The sequence below is a fragment of the Marmota flaviventris genome, chromosome 10 (genome assembly GCF_047511675.1).
Source record: "Marmota flaviventris isolate mMarFla1 chromosome 10, mMarFla1.hap1, whole genome shotgun sequence".
NCBI classification, from domain to species: domain Eukaryota; kingdom Metazoa; phylum Chordata; class Mammalia; order Rodentia; family Sciuridae; genus Marmota; species Marmota flaviventris.
This window is the reverse complement of record NC_092507.1, coordinates 41,372,486-41,394,303: the sequence shown is the minus strand read 5'-3', so window position 1 is coordinate 41,394,303 and position 21,818 is coordinate 41,372,486. Positions and strand designations below refer to the sequence as shown.

General features: G+C 35.4%; 2 protein-coding genes and 1 long non-coding RNA gene across 13 annotated transcripts in view; 2 read left to right on the top strand and 1 right to left on the bottom strand.

Moving 5' to 3' along the window:
- The window catches only part of Tut4 (terminal uridylyl transferase 4), a 122,728-nt gene extending 121,878 nt beyond the window's left edge, over window positions 1–850 (top strand). For 4 of the 7 annotated variants that reach the window (XM_071617827.1, XM_071617825.1, XM_071617826.1 and 1 more), the window contains exon 30: window positions 324–850. In XM_071617827.1, the coding sequence (XP_071473928.1) occupies window positions 324–412 (89 nt within the window). In that variant the 3' untranslated portion in view covers window positions 413–850. Of the gene's footprint in view, window positions 1–234 lie in introns of all 7 variants that reach the window. The other 3 variants (XM_071617829.1, XM_071617828.1, XM_027944982.2) reach the window with 1 other exon arrangement.
- The window catches only part of Prpf38a (pre-mRNA processing factor 38A), a 43,252-nt gene that overhangs the window by 19,983 nt on the left and 1,451 nt on the right, over window positions 1–21,818 (bottom strand). Inside the window, exons 2-10 of one of the 4 annotated variants that reach the window (XM_027944989.2) lie at window positions 21,624–21,783; window positions 20,237–20,358; window positions 17,843–17,928; window positions 14,178–14,288; window positions 9,083–9,195; window positions 8,409–8,435; window positions 8,204–8,331; window positions 7,517–7,565; window positions 6,125–6,532 (exon numbers count right to left, since the gene is read on the bottom strand). In XM_027944989.2, coding sequence (XP_027800790.1) covers window positions 6,490–6,532; window positions 7,517–7,565; window positions 8,204–8,331; window positions 8,409–8,435; window positions 9,083–9,195; window positions 14,178–14,288; window positions 17,843–17,928; window positions 20,237–20,358; window positions 21,624–21,783 — 839 coding nt within the window. In that variant the 3' untranslated portion in view covers window positions 6,125–6,489. Of the gene's footprint in view, window positions 1–6,124; window positions 6,533–7,516; window positions 7,566–8,203; window positions 8,332–8,408; window positions 8,436–9,082; window positions 9,196–14,177; window positions 14,289–17,842; window positions 17,929–20,236; window positions 20,359–21,623; window positions 21,784–21,818 lie in introns of those variants that run through there. The other 3 variants (XM_027944990.2, XM_027944991.2, XM_071617830.1) reach the window with 3 other exon arrangements.
- On the top strand, window positions 8,297–13,522 carry LOC117794811 (uncharacterized). 2 transcript variants are annotated; one of them, XR_004618687.2, is made up of 3 exons: window positions 8,297–8,461; window positions 9,033–9,214; window positions 10,393–13,522. It is a non-coding gene; the product is annotated as an uncharacterized lncRNA (long non-coding RNA). The 2 variants fall into 2 exon arrangements; XR_004618686.2 differs by having other exon boundaries at window positions 9,063–9,214; window positions 10,393–13,521.

The following is a 21,818-nucleotide window of genomic DNA, read 5'->3' as shown; positions in this document are numbered from 1 at the left end:
GGTATGTTTCTCCTCATTGATTCTTCCCCTTCATTTCTTTTTATCTCATCTCCTTGCATATACCTGTATTTCCCTCTTCCTTTTCTTTATTATTTCCTCTCCAAATATTTTGTCATGCTTCATCTGCTATTATATAAATAGGAAAAACGAGAATTACCTATAAGTTAATTCTAAGGGGTTGTCAGATGCATAGGCACAAGCCTTTCAGTTTCCTGTCTGTGTTGTATCCAACAGACAGATGTGCCACCCGTCGGTGTAGAGAGCGTTGTCCCCACCCACCAAGAGGAAACGTGTCGGAGTAATGCGAGTCCATTTTCTTTCAGCTGGTCTACCGATGCACAGCAACCAGCCAATCCTGCTGTCTCAAGGGTATCCGTACCTCAATGTCAGTTACATTCAGCAGAAAAAGTGACATTTAATGGAAAGCAAAACAAATCAGGTCCTGATTTAAAATTTTAACACGTTTAGATAGCTTATTTAAATTCTAAGACTGTTTTTAAACACTGTATTATTTGTATATAAATATGAACTATAGTTTTTACTAGTATCACTAAATTGAGTGATACAAATTTCATCTATTTTATTACCCTATTTTTAAGGGAATTTTATGTTTTGTTTAACCTTGATGAATTGTATAAAGAGAGAATTTAAAAATTACATTCTTTATTTTCTATTAGCTGTATTCATACTTTGGTTGCTTCAGACTTTATATATATATTGTTCTTAAGAATTAGGAAAGGATTTCATGTGTTTTAAATTTGTCACTTCTATTCTTTACAGAACCTTGTAGTGCCAAAAACTTTTTAAAAGGTAAAAGAATAAAATAAAACTACAACATGAAGATTCAAAATCTTTTTCTTTTACATACTTGTATATTGAATATATTCAGAAAGTTGCTTTTGTCTGTATTTGCAGTTCTATTTTAAGTTAATAAATTTTTTTTATAAGAGTCAAATTTGGTTAATTCATCTGGGTTAGATGATGGAACTATAACAGGAATTCAAAGGTCTGTTTTACTTTTAGTGAGTATTCTAAATCAAGCATACACATCTTAGGATCTTTTCATGAAAAATCCCTTATTCTTTTGGATTTTTCATAACCCTATGAAGATGATGGCTGCAGGTACCTTCTCTATTTCATCACTGAAAGTGTGACTTTAAAGTATCAAGATTTCCTTGAAAATTAATGTTCAAATATTTCATCTTCCTCCAGTCTTGGAGAACAGGTGATGAAGTGTACATGGGTATTCATTTTAATGTTCTCCGTACTTTTGTATATATCTGAAATTTTCGTTGAAAAAAACAACAAAATCTGTAACACAGAATGCCCCCAGCTTAGCTTTCCTTCCTGAAGGCAGTATACTATAAGGCAAAAGTTATTAATCGATAACCTGATAATTAATAACCTTGGTTTTACTTACAGAATTATAGTACTAATTTTCAGTATCTTGCTTTTCCTCTTTCAGTAACTGCCAGTGTACAATAACTGGCAAAATGTCCAAGTTGAAAAACAGACAATTCTAGTTTATTATTTATCCAACAGTAACTCAGTTTTATAAGTTTGCAAAGTTGAATTCAAATTCATAGAAGAGCAACTGAACTAAGTTATCCAGAGAGAACACACACACAACTATTGACTTCATATTGTTGTGAAATATTTTATATTGTTTGACATGAAGGTTAAATTTTCCCTTGCTATTATGATTATTCAAAAATACATAAATAATACAATGTATAATTTATTTGTCCGGTCTTCTTCAGATACATTTTTTGCTGTTTCTAGCTTTTCTCGTATATATAAAATGTATGTAAACAATGATAGGATAAAGTTATTTACATGTACATTTATTGTTAGGTTGAATTCCTAAAAATGGGATTATTGAGTAAAAGGATGAAAGTTCTAAGTATTCTGCTACATATTGTCCAACTGCCCTCCTGAAAGAGTGGTTACCAATTTGCAGTAGCAACCAACAAAGTATAAATGTATTAGTTATGCTTATAAAAAAACCTTTAAATTGCTGTTATTTTTTCCTTGTAAAAAAAATTAATGTGTTTATCAAGGAAAAAAAATAGCATTATATAAAAGTACAAAGTATACAAACCACTCAAAAGTCCATCAAACAGAAATAAGTATTAGTACCTTGTAAGCTTCATTCATTCTAGCCATCTCAGAGATATGTACAATTTTACAAAAGTAGGCTCATATATCATATTTAACAAACATAGCAAATTAATTTCACCTGAATTCAATAGAATGAAAACAAATATGAAACTGAAGAAATGCTCAACTAAACCCCTCGTCCCCATAAGAGTTTAATTCTAAAAGATTCCTCTTAAAATTAAGGACAATTATGGAAAACAGTGAAAAGGTTGGTGTTTTTCTTTTTGGGAGTTGAGGGTACCAGGGATTGAACTCAGGGGCACTCAACCACTGAGCCACATCCCAGCCCTATTTTGCATTTTATTTAGAGACAGGGTCTCACTGAATTGCTTAGTGCCTTGCTATTGTTGAGGCTGGTTTTGAACTTGAGATCCTCCTACCTCAGCTACTGGGATTACAGGTGTGCACCACTGTGCCCAGTCCTATATGATAGATGAAACCAACAAATTTGAGTTTCTTTACTTATGTTTATTATTTCCACATAGGACCATGTTCATATTAATTTGAACCTTATAATCATTTCTTTTGTTTAAAAGTTTCTAAAATGTTTATTACTACTCCTTTTATAGCCTTCTCTTCTTATTTGGTTAAATTTTATTACCAGGCATTTTTTTTTCTCCCAAAGTTCACCACTGTATAATTTTATTACATACTTGAGAATATTTATTCCCTTTATAAATTTTTTTGGGGGTGGGTACTGGGGATTGAACCTAAGGGTGCTTTACCACTGAGCTATATCTCTAGTCCTCTTTTCCTTTAAAAAAAAAAAAAAGTAAAAAAATTTGTTTTGTTTTCGGAAACAGGTCTAAGTTGCTGAGGTTTGCCTCAAATTTGTAATCCTACCTTAGCCTGGGATTACAGGCATATGCCACAACACCCAGCATATTGACTTTATAGTTTAAGGAAATTTTGGCAAAATATGAAATTGACACAAATTTTTTCTAACTTTGGAGCCCTCTGCTTTACTGCATTCCATAAGTTTGTTACATGAGCTCAGACCATCTTGCTTCATCCCTGTTATTTGATTTCTCAGCTTAGATCCTAACATAATTTCTAGTCTTTTTAATTCATCAGGATATTTGAGAATGCTGGGGTTCCTTTTGTATATTTTTGGTATTATTTTGATAGCTTTCTTTTCCAGTTTTTATTTCCTTTGTTTGTTTTCTCTATGCCTTGTTTTATTTTTTAGAGACAGCTCTTGCTGTTGCCCAGGCTGGCTTCAAGTGATTCTCTTGCTTCAGCCTACAGAGTAGTTCGGATCAAAGGCATGCACCAATGCATCTAACTGTATTTTGTGGTGTGTAATGAGACTTTCATTTCTATTTATAAAATTTTAACTTTTTTAAGCCCCACCCATCTTATTTTCCATTTGTTTTAATCTTTTTTTTTTTGAGCCCATATACTTTTTTTTGTACTAGGGAATTGAACCCAGATATACTCTTAACACTGAGCCACAATCCCCCCACCCACCCAGTCTTCTTTATTTTTTAGAGACAGTGTTTCTCCAAGTTGCTCAGTCTGGCCTCAAACTTGGGATCCTCTTGCCTCAGCCTCCAGAGTTACTATGATTTCAGTGTATACATTGTGTGTGGAAATTTTACTTTTAACCTTCTTGAGGGAGTGACAGTCATCTGTGATCATTCTTTCTTGATCAATGCATATTTACTGAATAACAGGAAAGATTAGTGGAATGGGCTTGAAGTTGGGTTGTTAAATTGGAACCTTCTCACCAGCCATTATTTCCTTTGTCCTTGGGAACACATCTCGCTTCATTTCTTAGCATTAAGAAGTCCTTGTGCCCAGTAGTATTTAAGACACTATTTCAATTTGTAGAAAGTGATGCTGAACATGCATTTTGCATAAGGAGTAAGAATTCTTTCCTAAAATTTGTTTCAGTACAAAGTATACATATGTACAAAAGGTAAGTTGTGAAATACATTTAATATAGATTGTAGCAAAAAAATTTTAACACTACAATTCTGATTTATTAAAATGATCTTGAAAGATATGTTCAACATATCCAGCTCACATCTCTTTTTTTCTTATTAAAGAATAGGGATGCCTTGCTCTGTGCTATAAAGTTGTCATGCTGCCCCAATTTTGGTCCAAAGTCATCATATATTTAAATAACTATGCGTTTAACATTTACATTTGGGGAGGTTTTTGTTTCTTTTATTAAAAATTTGTGTGAGGGTTTTACTTTAGTATAAAAACACGAGTGTCCCCAGTAAAATATGTGGGTGTGTATATTAAAAAAATTATATTGGGACAGGGTCTAAGTTGACCAGGGATGATATTCCTGGCCTCAACCTTCATGGCTGGTATTAAATTTTTATTTAATAATATACTCATAATGACTTGGTTGGTCCATAGGCCTTTCCTTTTCACCTATGTCACCTCAGTACAGAAATAATTGCTAGGAGTCTGTAATAGCCTTAAGTAGAGGTGCTTATAGTTGTATCATAAGGCGTAACAGCTCTCAGGGACAACTTCCATTCAGGTGTTGTCATGAAAGGAATCACTTAAGAATATGAAAGCTCAAGTAGATCAAAAGATGCTTTAATAATGCTGTATAAGTCCTTCAGTTCAATAGTGAGCAACAGAAATGTTTATCCTATGACCAGATGACTTTCCAAGAAGCTGGATCCTATAAGGCAAGCTGGTCTTCAAAATTCCTCCTGGTACTAGAACTGTAGGAAGTCATTTAATCATTTTTCCTTTATTAAAGAAGGACAGGTAAGTACAGGTAAAAGGAACTTTTGGTTTTTAGTTGTAGATGCACATACATTTTTATATGGTGCTGAGGATCGAATCCAGTGTCTCACACATGAGGGGCAAGTGCTCTGCCATTGAGCTATAACCCCCACCTCTAAACTTCTGTAGCAAAGTCTAATACTCTATTGACCATCAGGGCCAATGGGGACATTTAAAAGTCTTACTTTGCTTCTGTGTCCTTAGACTCTTAGCTTTTTTGACCTACTCTCTTCTAATTCTTCTTTGTGAATAATTCACTTGTTTTATATAGGTGACTTGTACTTCTTTGTCAATAATGTTGGTGTTGCCTATGGTGCTGTTGTTTGTTCATCTTTTACCTACATGCACACCCTGGGCAATCAATCTCATCTTCGTCTTCTGCAATTACATAAACATCAGTTGTAGACTAGATCACTATGCTGAACTGTATCCCTATTTCTAAACCATCCGGAATTTATGTAGTTACACTGCACACCATAACTGCCTCAAATTAAACTTGTTAAATTGAATGCATCATTTTCATTATCACCTTGATTTATCCTCATTCTCTACCCTTCTAAAAACCTGTCTTCCTACTGTACTTAAAAATATTTTTTAGTTTTTATTTTTATTTTATTTATTTGTATGTGGTGCTGAGAATCGAGCCCAATGCCTCACACATGCCAGGCAAGCACACTACCACTGAGCCACAACCCTAGCCCCTTGACTTTTTAATTGCACGACCGTTGAGCAACGTGGGTCAAAACCATGATTGTTACTACTTTGCTCTCCATCAAATCTTTTCCAGTTCTTTAGACCTACTGCTACTGAATAGTACTTGCAGAATAAAGGCTAAGGATCTGAACCTGGAATTCAGGGCTTATGGGGAACAACAAAGTGGTACTATACAGGAATGTGCTGTATAAAGGGTGACAAGTGCTACTGCTGAACTGTTTGATGAAACTGGCTTGAATGAGCCAGATAAAGTATTATGTCTGAATGTATTCTAATCCTGCAAAAGTGCGGCTCACCAGTCAATTTTCAGGTTTATTACCACTTTCTACTGCTGGGAAAAAAGTTACTATATTTTTACTGATTTATCCTCATTCCCTGCCCTTCAATCATTTTTTCTTTATTAATTAAAGAAGGAAAGGTATATATCCCAATACTCTCAAAGCAGTTCTAACCACCAAGCAAACCAAAAACTAAACAACAATAAAAACAAAAGGGCAAATGTCTATGTCAGGTTTAATAACAAAAAAGAAAAGGGTCGCTCATCAGGTGGCCAGATCCTTTCTCATATTCCCAACCCCCAGATCCTTTCCTAGCCTCATAAGTTTGAATACAGTTATAGTTATTAGTTGGGTCAAAAACTGACATGAAGAAACATCATCCCTCAAAGATCCCTCAAAGATCTTGATTACAGTTCAAAAAAGGAGGCAAAACTCAGCACCTTTTTCATACCCAAAAAAAAAAAAAAAAAAAAAAGTAGAAAAACTTGATAAGAAAAAACTAAATTGCTCTTAAAGCTGCCTGGAAAACAGATCTTAATTCTTCCACATGAGTAGATACCCTCATAATCAAAAGCTGAGTTCACTATTCATTCCCTCTCCGGCTCTTCTTGTGGCTTTTCTTAGACCTGAAATGGCAATATATATATATATAAATTATTAATTAGGCAGCGAAGAATTCGTGAGAAAGTCCATGATATGGTTGACAATGATAAGGATGGAGATGACACCTAATACTCATTAAATGTGTGGGTTAAATTGTGTGTGTGTGTGTGTGTGTGTGTGTGTCTCAGAGCAATAGAGTTGGGCATTATTATCCAATTTTATCATTGAAGAAATGAACTCTTTCAGAGGTTAAAAGCACATAGGTTTCTAATAAAAGCTGAACAAATGAAAGTGAAAGTTGGTGCTTTAGCACAATTCACAGTAGTTAAACTGTGGAACCCACCTAGATGAATGGATAAAGAAAATATGGTACATATACACAATGGACTATTACTCAGCAATAAAAGAATCATGGCATTTGCATGTAAATGGATGAAGTTGGAGAATATAATGCTTTAAGTGAAGTTAGCCAATCCCCCAAAACCAAATGCCAAATGCTTTCTCTGATATAAGGAGCCTGATTCATAGTGGGGTTGGGAGGGGGAGTATGGGAAGATTAGATGGAACTCTAGATAGGGCAAAAGCGGGTGAGAGGGAAAGGAAGAGAGGGCATGGGGGTTAAAAAAAGATGGTGGAATGAGATGGATACCATTACCCTAAGTACGTGTATGAAGACACAAATGGTGTGAATACACTTTGTATACAACCAGAGATATGAAAAATTGAGCTTTATATGTGTAATACGAATTGTGGTAATACACTGTCATATATAATTTTTTTTTTTTAAGTTGGTACTTTAAAACCTAGGTCTACTGAGACCATAGCTCATTTGTTATCCAAAGCCATAATCTTACAAAGAAAAACACACAGTGTAAAAGAAGTATAATCCTAGTAATTCTGAGGGCAAAAGGCCTACTTTGTCTTAAAATGAGAAATTCTTATCATCCTCATCAAAACAAGGAAATTTTAGGTCTAGCTCATTTGTAATTGGGACTTTCTACCCATACCTTTCAGGAGATTTTGAATGGCTCCTATGTCTGTGACTTCGGTGATGACCTGGAGAAGAAAAGGACATTGGATAAGTCAGATTCTATCCTTTTATTCTTAAACTGGTATCCTCATCTCCCCCAATTCTTCCCATTAGCTCAACACTCTTTGGCTTATGCTAGGGACCCCTCTTGTTGATAATACTTCTTTGAATTGGTGTGTGTGTATTAGTACTAATGAAACCACTTCATATACCTTCAGAGCTTTATGGCTAATTTCACAAACACCATGTCGGGTTTCTACCACTACTATAATTTAAGATGAAAAACTGGCCAGGAGCAGTGGTGCATGCCTGTAACCCCAGTGACTCAGGAGGATCTCAAGTTTGAGACCATCTTTGGCAGGTTCCACGCTACCTTCAGAAACTTAACAAGAGACCTTGTCTCAAAATAGAAAGGGCTAAGAATGTAGTTCTGTGGTAAAGCACCCCTGGTAAAGAACCCCTGGGTTCAATCCCCAGTGCCACAAAACAAAAAAACCTGAAGCCCATTATCATATTAGCAAAGACTCAAGATGTGAACCCTAATTTTCAAATTCTACATCCATTTATTTTTCTGTTAAGCAACAGTGAGATATTGTAAGAGATAACAAAGAAATCAAAGAGGCATAGTTTAAGACAAGCAACACCAAGGCACAAATTCTGTTACCTGGAGACTTGGAGCGAGATCTGTGTCGTCGATCACGGGACCTGCTCCGGTGACGTCTTGGACTCTTGCTCCGATGCCTTTCTCGGCGGGGTGAGGGGCTGTTGAAAAGACTGGTCAACCCACCAGATCTGTTTGACAATATACACACAACATCAACAACCCCTCCCCAAACCCTCTCCTTCATCAAAACTGATTGAAAGCCTACCTTCGTCTTTTGGGAGATCGACTCCGCCTACAAAGAGGAGGAAGAGAGCCTAGGTTAGTGTACTGGATGTTGGTAGAGTGCAAGAATAGCTCCAGTTCTTTTTTGGGCAAGTACTAGGGATTGAACCTAGTGGCCCAGATTCATATTCTTTACCTTTCTCTGTATCCATGTCTTGTCATGTAACTTGTAGCACCCGCTCACTCTTAACTCTAGCTTTGTCAATGGGATATTTGCAAATGTGATACAAGCAGATACTGGAAGAATATCTGCAGGAATGAATTTGTTTGCTCTTAAATTTTCCAATTGTCACTGAGAACACAGCTAACTTAGCCTGCTGGAGGATGAGACACAGAGAAGTTGCCCTAGCCATCCTTGCTAAGGTCTCTCCTGTATCAGTAAACAACTGATCAAAAAACAAGTGAGAAACATAGAACTTATAGTCCAAACACTGCATATATGAGCCCCACTTACATCACTGAGAAATACTTGTGAACTAAAGAAACATTTTTTATCTGTGAGTGAGGTTTTGTGAGTGATCATTTTGTAGTAATAGATCATTAAGACATCAGGCAAACATTTCTCCATAAACTAGCATTTTTCTTTTCCTACAATCTAAACTCCTAGGGTATAATCCTCAAAATCTCCCTTGAAAAGGTCAAGGACTAGAGACTTACCTTCTGGGAGACCGACTCCTACTCCTCCTGTAGCGCAACGTTGGAGAGCGACGGGGCTTGTCCAAGTCTCTGTAGCTTCTGCGGCGGTGGTCAGGTGATGGTACTCTTTCCAACTGGAAACGAGATAGATGGGTAAGTGATGGCCACAGGCTTATTACAGACAGCTGTCTAGTAATACTGATTATTGTCTCCTCCCATCCTGTCCCAAGTCTATCTCTAAGTGACTATACAACACAATAATTTGACTACTTGCAGGGATAACCCTAAAGACAAAAAAGAACTACCAGAAAACAGTTTTCAATAATCCTATTATTATTCCTAGTGTTAGTATTATTATTCTGGGACTGTGTGAGTATAATAAGAAATAAGTATTTCTTTTAACAAGTTGGATTTTCAACATACAAGAAAACAGAGATATAAGATCAACAATGTTAAATACAAAGTATTTTAATCTTAAAAAAAAAAAAAAAAAAAGATTCCTTTAGTTCTGCCAAATGTAAAGGCCTAGTAACACCAATTAACCTGGTAGCAATGACCACTTATAGTGCCTAGACTGCGGTATCTGAATACTATTTACTATTAAAAGAAACCAAGAGGGGCTGGGGATGTGGCTCTGTGCAGGGCGCTGGGTTCGATCCTCAGCACCACATAAAAATAATATAGATGTTGTGTCCACTGAAAACTAAAAAATAAATATTAAAAAAAAAAAAAAAAGAAGAAACCAAGAACTTCTGGGAGAAATGGTTAATTCCAGGTCTGGGGCATAGTATACAAAATATGACTGGAATGTTTTGTTACGTGAGAAACCAAGGATGGTGTATAAAAGACTTCTGTGAACCGGGTGCAGTGGTACATGCCTACAATCCCAGCAACTCAGAATGCTGAGGCAGGATGATCACAAGTTTGAGGCCAGCCTCAGAAAATTAACAAGACTGTGTCTCCAAATAAAAAATGAAAAAGGGCTGGGGATGTAGTTCAGTGGTAGACTATCCCTGGGTTCAATCCCTAGTACCACCCCTACCCCCCAAAAAAAGACTTCAGTGAAAGTATTAATAAAACCTCAAGAGTTAGGTTGAAGAGGCCTCTATGGGCCAAAGATGGGAAAATTTTAGCATTAATGTAGATAGTGATGAATGAAAATACCACATCTGCTTAAATCCAGGAGCTCAAAATATTACCAAGGACAAAAAAGCATCATCTAGGAAAGGCACTAGAGAACCAAATTCATTATTTTAAACTGGTAAAGGAAAAGTTAATCTTGCCTTGTCTATGAAAAACTAAATGTTCATTTGGGGGTGTTTTCTTTACAGGAGGATTTCAGATTAAAATGCTGAAAAAATGGAAAATTAGAATATATCACCGTTTTACAACACCTAATGGATCTAGGCATTGATCCTAACATCAAAAAAGGTGAGACAATTCCAGAGACTTGGGAGGCTGAAGATGGAGGACGGACTGCATGTTTGAGGCCAGCTGTAGCAATTTAGCAAGACCCTCTCTCTCAGAATAAACAAAAAATGAAACAAGACAGACTTTATGCTTATGAAATAGTGCTGCTCCACTTCAAAGGAGATAAACCCCCCCAAATCTGATTAAGCCTCAAGATTTAATAACTAATGGGAATGATACAAAGGGCACAGGAAAATGTTAGTAACATCACAGATAAAAATCAGAAAAACAGACTGTAAATTTGTGTAGGATAAATGATCTGATAATAATAATATCACAAAAATGTACGATAAAACAGTGAAAGATGGAACTTACAGACTTAAAGATGCTTTAAGAGTCATAAAAACCAACTATGATGGGGATGGGGCTGAGCGGTGGCACAGTTGCCTGGCATGTGTGAAGCAGAGGACTTGATTCTCAACATGGTGTATCTATCAACAACTAAAAAAAAAATTAAAAAAAAAAACCAAAACAACTATGATGTATGGACACTGAACACTTACTCAATTAAACTTAAAAAATACAGGATAGGGCTGGGGTTGTGGCTCAAGTGGTAGAGCACTACACTAGCATGTGCGAGGTGTTGGGTTTGATCCTCAGCACCTCAGTAAGTAAATAAAATAAAGGTATTGTGTCCAATTACAACTAAAAAAAAAGCATTTTAAAAAAACACAGGATAGGGGCTGCGGATGTGGCTCAAGCGGTAACGCACTCGCCTGCATGCGTCAGACGCTGGGTTTGATCCTCAACACCACATAAAATAAAGATGTTGTGTCCACCGAAAACTGAAAAAAAAAAGAAAAAGAAAAAAAAACCACACAGGACCTAAGGGGCTGGGGATGTGGTTCAAGTGGTAGCACGCTTGCCTAGCATGCCTGAGACACTGGGTTCATTTCTCAGTACCACATAAAAACAATAAAGATATGTGACCACCTAAAAATAAAATTAAAAAAAAAAATATATAGGATAGCTGGGGAAATGCAAACTTCCAATACTTGATGATATTGTTGATTTGCAGGAGGGAATGATGATGGATGGTATCATGGTTTTGCTTAAGAAGAGAGCCTCTATCTTTTCTAAAATAGTATGAACTCATGATGTTCGTGATGTACTTCAAAAAAAATTGGTATGGGTTAACTGAGTTGGAACACAGAGGAAAGAAAATTGGTTATGACTGATTATGGCTAAAAGCTGAGTAATGAGTATATGGAGGTATATTTTCTCCACTTCAGCATGTCATTGAAATTTTCCATTAAGAAAAATGAATGTCTACTTTTGATTCATTTCCCACAGAAGAGCACCTCAGCCCTGTAATGCTTTTAATTTGTGGAAGAATGCCCTGCCTTATGCACTTACTTTACAGGAAGCCTAGGGCTTCCTGTAAACAGTGCATATGTTTCCATTTGCACTGACTGTTTCAATACATAAGCCAGCATTTCTACTTTTTCTACTGCTTTTTGTGTATTTTTAATACTGAAGTAACTTCTAGCCATAGCAAGGTGGCCAGCCTGGACTGTATGTATTATCTCCTGAGATAGTGCACTCAATCTTTTTCCTATAAACCCTAATAATTTTAGCATGCACTTATTTTCTACACACATTATATGTAAGGTTTAGAACACACAATTAATGTTATTATAGAAACACTTATAAACTTGCTATTTTTACTGGAACATATTAAATTTGACAATTGTAGAGAGGTTACATGTCTTTATAGGAGTTAACCTACAAGACAGGGTTCACATTTCTATTCTGCTCTCCACAGCGTATTAAATTACTGCCTATTTTCTAAGTTTATACCTAGCTCAGTGGTGGTAGACACTTGTCTAGAATATGTGAGGCCCTGGGTTCAATCCTAGTACTGCATAAAAAAAAACAAAAAAACAATTAATTAATTAAATTTAATTTTAGGCTCAAGACATAGCTCAGTACTAGAACACTTGCTTAGCACGCACAAGGCCGTGAGTGGAATCCCTAGAACTGTTAAAAAAAAAAAAAAAAAGTTATGCCAAATGACCCATACCATCTAAGTTTCTGTAAGTATACTCTGATGATGACTGTATAATAAAATTGAACAATGAAGTTCTCAGAACATATTCCTATCCATTTGCAAAAATGACTGCAAATCATTTTTGGAGGAAAAATTTCCACCTTCAGTTTATCACCAGAGCAACCTCATCAATCAAGTTTAAGCACCAAATATCAGCAATCATATGAGAAGGTGAGATGTTATGACCTAGAGTCAGCAGTAGCAACAGACAGAAGTAGACACCTCCAAGACTGACACTGAATTATCAGGTAGAAAACATGAGTTATGTATGATATGTATAAGTAATTAAAGGCACAATCAGAACAACTAACAAGAGATATTTAGGAAAAAACAAGTGAACTGGGAAGAATACCTGAAGAAATTAAGCAGAATACATGACTGAAATAAGATAGAAACAGTTACAAGATGGACCAAATAAGAACTTACATACTTCTAATGGAACCCCTTAAAGAGAGAATGGAGAGACAAGATCAAGGGCCTTAATACCCTAGAGCTGATGAAAAACAGCTGGAAAGCAAAATGAAAACACACACCAAATGAAGTAATCAATAAAAGGAAACTTGAGTCAGATCATAATAAAACTACAAAATAACAAAGAGAAGATCTTAAAGCTGTCAGGAGGAAAAATATCACAGATTACTCTTAAAAAAAAAAAAACTAATTAGAATGAAAGCAGACCACTCATAGTTGATAATGGTTGCCAGAGGATTGAACAGTATTTTAAAAGTGCTGCTGTGGGAAAAAACTGTCAATCTAGGATTGTGTACTAATAAAAAATATCTTTTAAGAATGACAGTGAAATAATCATTTACAGGTAACCAGAATTTGCTAGGAAAATACCCATACGAATAGAAATTCTTAAGAATTACACAGGAAGGAAGAAGATAAATAAAAAGTGTCAGAGATGCAAAAGGGATGAAAGAATAAACATCTATAGACACTAACAAACATGGTCTATAAAAAATAAATTGTGGAGTTTAAAAAGTATTAAATCCTGCCTAATAGTTTTATGAATTGATATCATCATTTTCAATTCATCATTTATCTGATTGCTTCTTAACAGCTTTTCAGCATTTTAAATGATTGAAAGAATGACTGCAATAGGCACTCTTTTCCACTAAACTAGGCTTATTGCTTAGAACAGGTTCAACTCTCCCAAGTTTTTATTTTAATAGGTACATTTATCAGGCAATTAACATACGCCAATACTAAGAGCTTTATATATATAATCTACTCATTGAATACTCATAACAATTTTGAGAAAAAAGGATTACTATTCTCACTTTCAGTTTTTAAGAAAACTAAGGTTATGTAATTTACACATGCTAATACCACTAGTAGGAGGCTGTGGGTAGTGTAGTTCAGTGGTAGATTATGTCCTTATTCTGTGCAAGGCCAGGGTTCAATCCCCAGCATCAAAAACAAATTTTAAAAAAGAACATTAAGGTTACACCTATAATAAATAGCAGAGCTATGAATCAAGGATTTATACTTTTAAAATGAGGCATTTCCTTTTTTTGTTAAATATTGAAGCCTGAAAACAAAACACAAAAAGCTTACTTCCACCCTTTCCCAACCCTTAAATTCTTGTCTTACCTTCTCATCTTCTTCTTCCTCCTCCTCACTGGACTCCACATCATCCATGTCCTCTTCTAGAGCACTAACTCGAGGTTCCAGTTGCTCAGCTTCCTCTAGCACATAGCGTTTCTACAGAGAACATAAAAAAGGGATCACTGCCATCTTCTCTGTCCTGAGGCCCCAACACTGCATTTCTTGAATTGTCAGAAAAGTATGGTAACTGTACCTCAGACAGTTCAGATTTTCCTAAGGAGTTTAATACATCTGGAGTCTATATACTCTTTTTAAGTTACCCTACAATCATAAATACAAAGCTGAGGGGAACAAATTCATTTTCTATTGGTTCTGTTTTCTTTTACCTTATACTGTTATGTCACTAAAATATCAGTATATGTATAGCCAAATATGTGAGCATTATATACACATAAAATCCAAGGGCTGGGTCTAGGATTGTAACTCAGTGGTAGAGCACTTACCTAGCATGCATGAGGCAGCAAGTCAATCCTCAGCACTGCACAAAAATAAAACAAAGGTATTGTGTCCATCAACAACTTAAATTTAAAAAATCCAAGGGCCAATAGGTTTATGGCTGAGACTGTGTTGGGTATTATTTCCAAAAGAAGAGGCCTAGCCTTAGAATAACACCAAATGTTCATCAGACCCAAGATCCAGGAAGCTGTTGAGATTCTTCATGCATTTTGAATTGGGCCTAAGCAAACAGTTCATCTCCTGGTTCCATTTTCTTTTGGGATATGGCTTAGCAGTGACTAAGAAACTGAGAGGCAAAGTAAGTCAGGACTGACTGAGTGATAAGACCCCTTACCATTTTCTTGCTCAAAGGAAATAAAGAATGTTGGATGATTTAGATGGGTAGCTGTAGAATAGGCAGTATTATTTGTATGCTATCTAGCTCTCACTCATCTTCTATCAAAATTCTATGAAATCAATATATCACTTCTTAGAGTCTGTGTTTGGTGGAATGAGAATTCAAAGCAACTCCTTGCAAATGTCAGGGTGCACCTAACAAAAGTTCATCAGGAAGCTGGGCATGATGGTGCACACCTATAATCTCAGTTACTCTGGAGGTTGAGGCAGAAGAATTGCAAGTTCCAGGCCAGCATCAAGCAACTTAGCCAGACCATAAGTAATTTAGCGAGACCCTGTTTCAAAATAAATAAAATGGGGCTAGGGACATGGCCCAGTGGTTAAGTGGTTCAGTCCCCAGTATCAAAACAAAACAAAAACAAATGAAACAAACCAAAAAACTCAACTGGAGCTGGGCCACTGTGGATGCACACCTATAATCCCAGCTGATTATGAGGCAGAAACGGAGGATTACAAATTCAAGGCCAGTTTAGGCAACATCTTTGAGACCCTCATCTCAAGGGGGGAAAAAAAAAGTTAAAAAAAAAAAAAAAGTTAAAAGCTGTAGTTTGCTTGAGAAGAATAGAATCAGGTCAAAAGATAGTCCTGGAATTTTTTTTTTTTTTTTTTGGTACTGGGCATTGAACCCAGGACCTGGCATATGCTAGGCAAGTGCTCTACCCGCTGAGCTATACCCCTACCCTACAAAAGGTAGGCTTAAGAGTTACTTTAATCAGGACACATAGAGGCACATACCAGAGCACACCTCTTGGTAATATGTTAACATTTATAAGTCACATTTCAATTTCCCTCCTCAGTTCTTTTTCAAAGTTGGTTTGGATATTCTAAGTCCCTTGTACTTCATATAAATTTTTGAATTAGCTTGTCAAGTTCTACAAGTTTACTAACATTTTGATTGAGATTGCATTGAATAAATTTGGGAGAACTGACAATATTAAATTATTGTACAAGATATAACACCAATGTGATACATATGGTATCCAATTTACTTTTCTTACTTTATCATGGTGTGAAAGTAAAATGCACTCAGTAGGCACTGCACTTTGAATTATCATCTATTACCAAGCTAGTGAATCACAGTATATACTTCTTCATGTTTTTACTTCAGGCTTTTATTTTATTACATCTAAAGAGCTCTACATAAACAGGTAACATCAATTTGTAAACAATGTTTTCCAATGCATGTAATAAATATTTTCACTTTTAAACAACTGACACTGGTGTACATACTTCTTGATTCTGAGCTGTGGCAGTAAGCAAAAGCTCCCAGTCATGTGATCATATCGGTAAACAATTGGTAGTCTATAGTATAATGTGCTATCTCATTATACAAGTAGGCTTTGTATTAGATGATTTTGCTCAAATCCAGGCTAATGTAAGTAAGTGTTCTAATAGGTTATGCTAAGCTAGAATATTTAGTAGGTTAGGTGTAATAAATACATTTTCAACTTAAAATAGGTTTATTGGGAGTAACCCTATCACAAGTTGAGGAACATCTGTATATCTCTCCATTTATTTATTTCTTGTTTAATTGCTCTCAGTAATGCTAAACTATTTTGTAGTATAAAGTGTATAAGTCTTGCTTCTCTTTTGACAAAATATTCTTATTTTATATTTTTATGCTGCTATAAATGTTGTCTTTTTAATAAGATTTCAAATTCTAATTGTTCATTGCCAGTGTATAGACCTACAATTGATTTTTGTATATTGACCTTGTATTCCCTAATTATGCATGAACAAGTAAATGGCTATACATACTGGAGTGCTACTCAGCAATAACATGTAACAAATCAATACACATGCATAACATGGATGAATCTCAAGATATTTATGCTGAATGAAAAAATAATGTTTTATATTTCAAAACATGAAGTAATCTATTACAACAGCACATCAACAGGGCTAAGTGAGAGGAGCGGAAGGAAGGGATTCACTATCTTGATTGTGGCAATAGTTTCATGTGGGTATACACGTATTAAAACTTATCAAATTTTATAATTTAAAATATAGTTTATTGTGTGTCAGTTATACTACAAACAAGTCACTTTAAAAGCCTTATTTCAAAGGAAGTCTCCCTACCTGAGCTCCATTTATAACCTAGAGGAGAAAGGAACTATCTGTGTTAGAATATATGGGGTTTTTCAATATCTGCAAAACAAAGTTTAAAGACCACTTTCTTCATTTTATAGACAGAAACTAGGACCAGGTGCTATAAGTAATCAGGTATAACAACACAGAAACTTAAAGTTAGATCTTCTAACTTCCTGTCATCTCTCTACCCATTCTCTTTCCCTTAGGTTACCTACCATATTTTCCCTCGGAATTTTGCAAAAGCAGTTTTAAAATCATATGCGAAAGTAGTTTTAAAATCATAAAACACAACCCTGAAGGGTGTTCATGGATAATCTTCTATAAGGTGGCAGGATGATGAAAGGGGGAAATTTAAGGAATTAAGGCCTCAACTCCCATCCCCTAGCCCTCTTTTAATCTGTTTTATAGTCTGGCTTTTTACATGAATTGAAAAAAGCTGCTCACAAAGTGTAAAAATCACTACTTGGGCTACAATATCCTTGATATGACATTCTAAAGAAGAACACTTCCCTATGCTAACTTTTAACGCACCACCTTTCAAACACTTTTTTCCCTCTCACTCCCTATCCTCTTTTTCATAGATATAAAATCTTATTAAGAGGACCCCCCAAACCCAGGGCTTCAGTGTTTTAATATGTATGTGTGACTGTCTATCTGCCTATCTTAGAGGGGAAGGGTGACCCTGATAACAGATTTCTGTCTCTTACCTGTAGCCGGGGCAAAATGATATCACAGACTCTCTCACTGTGCAACAGTTCATCAATAAATTCATCAACATGCATCAGTTCAAACTCTGAAAGAAAAAAAAAATCATTAGCTCAAGCAACCTGGAAATAAAGAGATTTAGATAATGTTATGGTTTGGATATGAAGTGTTTCCTAAAGATTCATGGTTTGAAGACTTGGTCCACAATGCAGCAACATTCAGAGGTGGGGCTTTTGGGAAGTGATTGAGGTCTCTGATCTCATCAGTGGATTAATTCACTGATAATGAACTCACTGGGAGACAGAACCTAGTTGGAAGAAGTAGCTCATTTAGTGGAGTGCCCTAGAAGGATATTTCTTGTCTACAGACTCTTTCTCTGCTTTCTGGCTATCATGAGCTGAGCAGCTTTCCTCTGTCATAACCTTCTGTTCTGTTCTGTCTTGCCTCAGGACCAAAGCAATGGAGCACACTGACCATGGACTGAAATCTCTGAAATTGTGATCCAAAATAAATCTTTCTTCTTTTGTTTAAATCAAGTATTTTGGTCACTGAGATAAAAAGCTGACCAATACAGATAACAACATCGAAAAAACAAAGCCCCAAAAGAATTATAATATTTATTTTATGAGGCTATCTATGTGCCAAGCCTATTTGGAAGTAAGGGCTTACGGGATAAATGAAGTTGTCACAATTAGCAAGAAAGATGAAACAAAAAGTCTTGAATTATGTAGGTGTGATCTTGAATATATTGTCTAACTCAGTTAATTTTAATACATCATACAACTCAAATTTAATTTCTCATGAACCCACAATGTTCCTAAACATAGAACATGTATCTTATTTGCCACCTGAAGTAACAGCTTTTCAGATCTTCCATAGTACAGTTCCATGGTTCTCAATCACAGGTAATTTTGCACAACCCCATCACCCTACATACAGGGAGTGCTCCTTTCATCTAGTGGGAAGTGGCCAGGGATACTGTAATGCAGAAGACAACCCCCACATTAAGAATCATCTAGCCCAAAATATCCACAGGTTGAGAAATCCTGTCTTAACAAAATATAAGCAAATTAACCCCACAATGGCAATTCCATGTCCATCTTGTTCACCACGTTATTTCTAGTATATAATACAGCACCTGCCATGTCACTGGTACTTGTCCAATGAATAAACTAATAAGTAAATAAAAGTTTAAAGTATAATATAAACTGGGCATCCTTAATCCCAAAATCCAAAATATGTTATGTAAATGTTTCAGATTTTAGAACATTTCAGATTTCTGGATTAGAAATGTTCGATTGGTAAAGTTTATGCAAATGTTCCAAAATCTGAAAAACTCTGAAATCTCAAACATTCTGGTCTTGAGTTGTTTGTGATAAGGGATACTTAACCTATACCAAATTATACTTCTACTGTTAATACATGTAGAAGAGAAAGGCAAATGTTATTATGTTTTGTTATGACACTAGTGACAAAATGTTTTGCTTGCTTCCCTCCAGAGCCTTCCTTAGTTTAGAAAGTATCTCTTTATAAAAGGTATAGAGTTGCCCCTTTGTATATATTTATTGTTTTCCAATAGGATTCTTACGTAAGTAAGAATACACTGGGGCTGGGGTTGTGGCTCAGTGGTAGAGCCCTTGCCTAGCACATGTGAGGCCCTGGGTTCGATTCTCAGCACCACACATGAATAGAAGATACTGAATTTAACAACAAAATAAGTACACATAGCCAGAAATGTGGGTTCTGGAAAAAAGTTAGTCATCTGGGTTGAAATTCTGATTTTATAATTTACTAATTCTATGACAACAAGCAATAAATAAATGTCTATTGACAACTAAACAAAATATTAAAAAATAAAAGAATACACTTAGTCTAGTCTATATACTAAATGTAAAGTACAGTTCTAGAGAAGATGTACTATAAGGAAAACTTACTTTATCTGGGAGTGCTAGGGCAATATTATTATGGAAAAGCCATTCTGGAGCTAGATCTTGTAAGATGGAGCACATGTGGAAGGAGTACAAGATGCAAAGCAGGGATTAGCTTAAGATGCAGACAGAAAGGGAAGCAGACAGGGACAGACTGATAAGGCCAAATGGAAGCTAATAGAATGAATAGTATAGTCCCCATGAGAGAGATGAAAGACCTGATAGAAGAAGATAACAATGTAATGAAGAGGAGTACTCAGAATATGTAACAATGTAAGAATAGAAATACTGGTGAAATAAAAGCTCCTTTAAGAATGCCAGCACCACATAAAACTAAATAAATAAAATAAAGGTATTGTGTCAATCTACACCTAAAAAAAAGTATGTGTATATATATATATATATATATATATATATAAATATGTATAAAAAATAAATAACAGTCTAGAGATTTGGCATCATACTTACCCCCATTTCTGTTCTGGCTCTTGATTTTTCGATAGTCGTTGTACAAAGGCTCCAAGTACTTGTAGCAATCAATTGCAGTACCTGTCAGTCTCATGTAAAGTGCCCCCAACATGCGGACATACCTGACAGAGACATAACAGTGAAGCAACAGGCCAACCTAAGAAGTTTCTCAGTTTAACAACTGGCTTTTCTCATGATAGCACTGTATAAGTGTGTCCTTTCTTCTCTTTGGCAGACAAAAAGCTATTATTGGGTAGTACAGAGCAAACACCTCTAAAACATGGAGACATGAATTCAAGTTTCCTTTCTATCAATTAACTAGATGTGGAAACTTGGTACATATTGTTAAACTTTCTCATATATATCATCTGTGAAACAAGGGTAAAATCTAGTTACTTTCATAGGTTTATTCTGAGAATCAAAGAAGATACTGAATTTAACAACAGAGTAAGTACACATAGCCAGGAATGTGGATTCTGGAAAAAAGTTAGTCATCTGGGTTGAAATTCTGATTTTATAATTTACTAATTCTGTGACAACAGGCAAGGTATTTGTTTGTTTTCTTAATCCTTATAAAATGGAGATAATGCTACCAAATTTACTGACTTGTGTATTAAATAAGAAATGCAAGTAAAGTGCTAAGCACAGCACACAGCATACAGTAAGTGCCTAACTAAATTTGGCTATTTTCTAGTTGTTAATGTTTTGTAAAATTTCTTCCTTTTCTCTATCACCTATATATCTAATTTCTTACACACATCTTAAATAACAGACATTTGAAATCCATCTATTTCTTTATGAGAAGCAGAATTGTACATTTATTTATAAATTCCTTTATGATAGGTAATAATAAAGAGCGGTTCACATTTTTTTAGTTGTTTACCATGCAACAGATACTGTGTTGATATACATGTACTATCTTCTTTAAATCACTCTCCTATAAACCCTATGAGTAGGTATTGTTGACCACATTTTCCAGATTATAAAAAGCCTAGAAAATTAAGGAATGTCTTCAAAGTCACAATTACTGAGTAACAAAGTCTGCATAGGAGTCCAGATACAACACCTCTTAACTATCACCCTATGTTGTTTTCTCTGCCCCTGAATATCTATACCTCCCAACGTATTAGGCAATCGGTTCTGCTTAAGAAATATTCAGTTAATGTGCAAAACTGGCAGGGGTGATGGAGAGCTTACTGAGAAAATAAAGAAGGTTAATATTAACATGCAAAATATAAATTCAGGGCAAAAAGCTAGAGTGGAACTCTCTATGCAAATGGGAAACATCATGTTCACCCAACTTAACTAAAGCCTCACTTTGAACCTTTTAATTGAATATAATTTGAATATAAATTGAAGCTTTTATGTTAGTCAAAATTGCACTTACTTGAAGTCTTCATTTTTTATAAATTCTACAATGATATCCTTTTCAGGTTGAATCTGAAGCATCTTCAAGGTTAAACACAAAAAGGGAGTTGGTTTTATGTTTCCACCATAGACGCCACCCACAAACCGTAACTCCATGGCTTTATCTACTACAAGTTCAGCTAAAAAAAAGAAAGAAAGAAAGAAAGAAAAATAA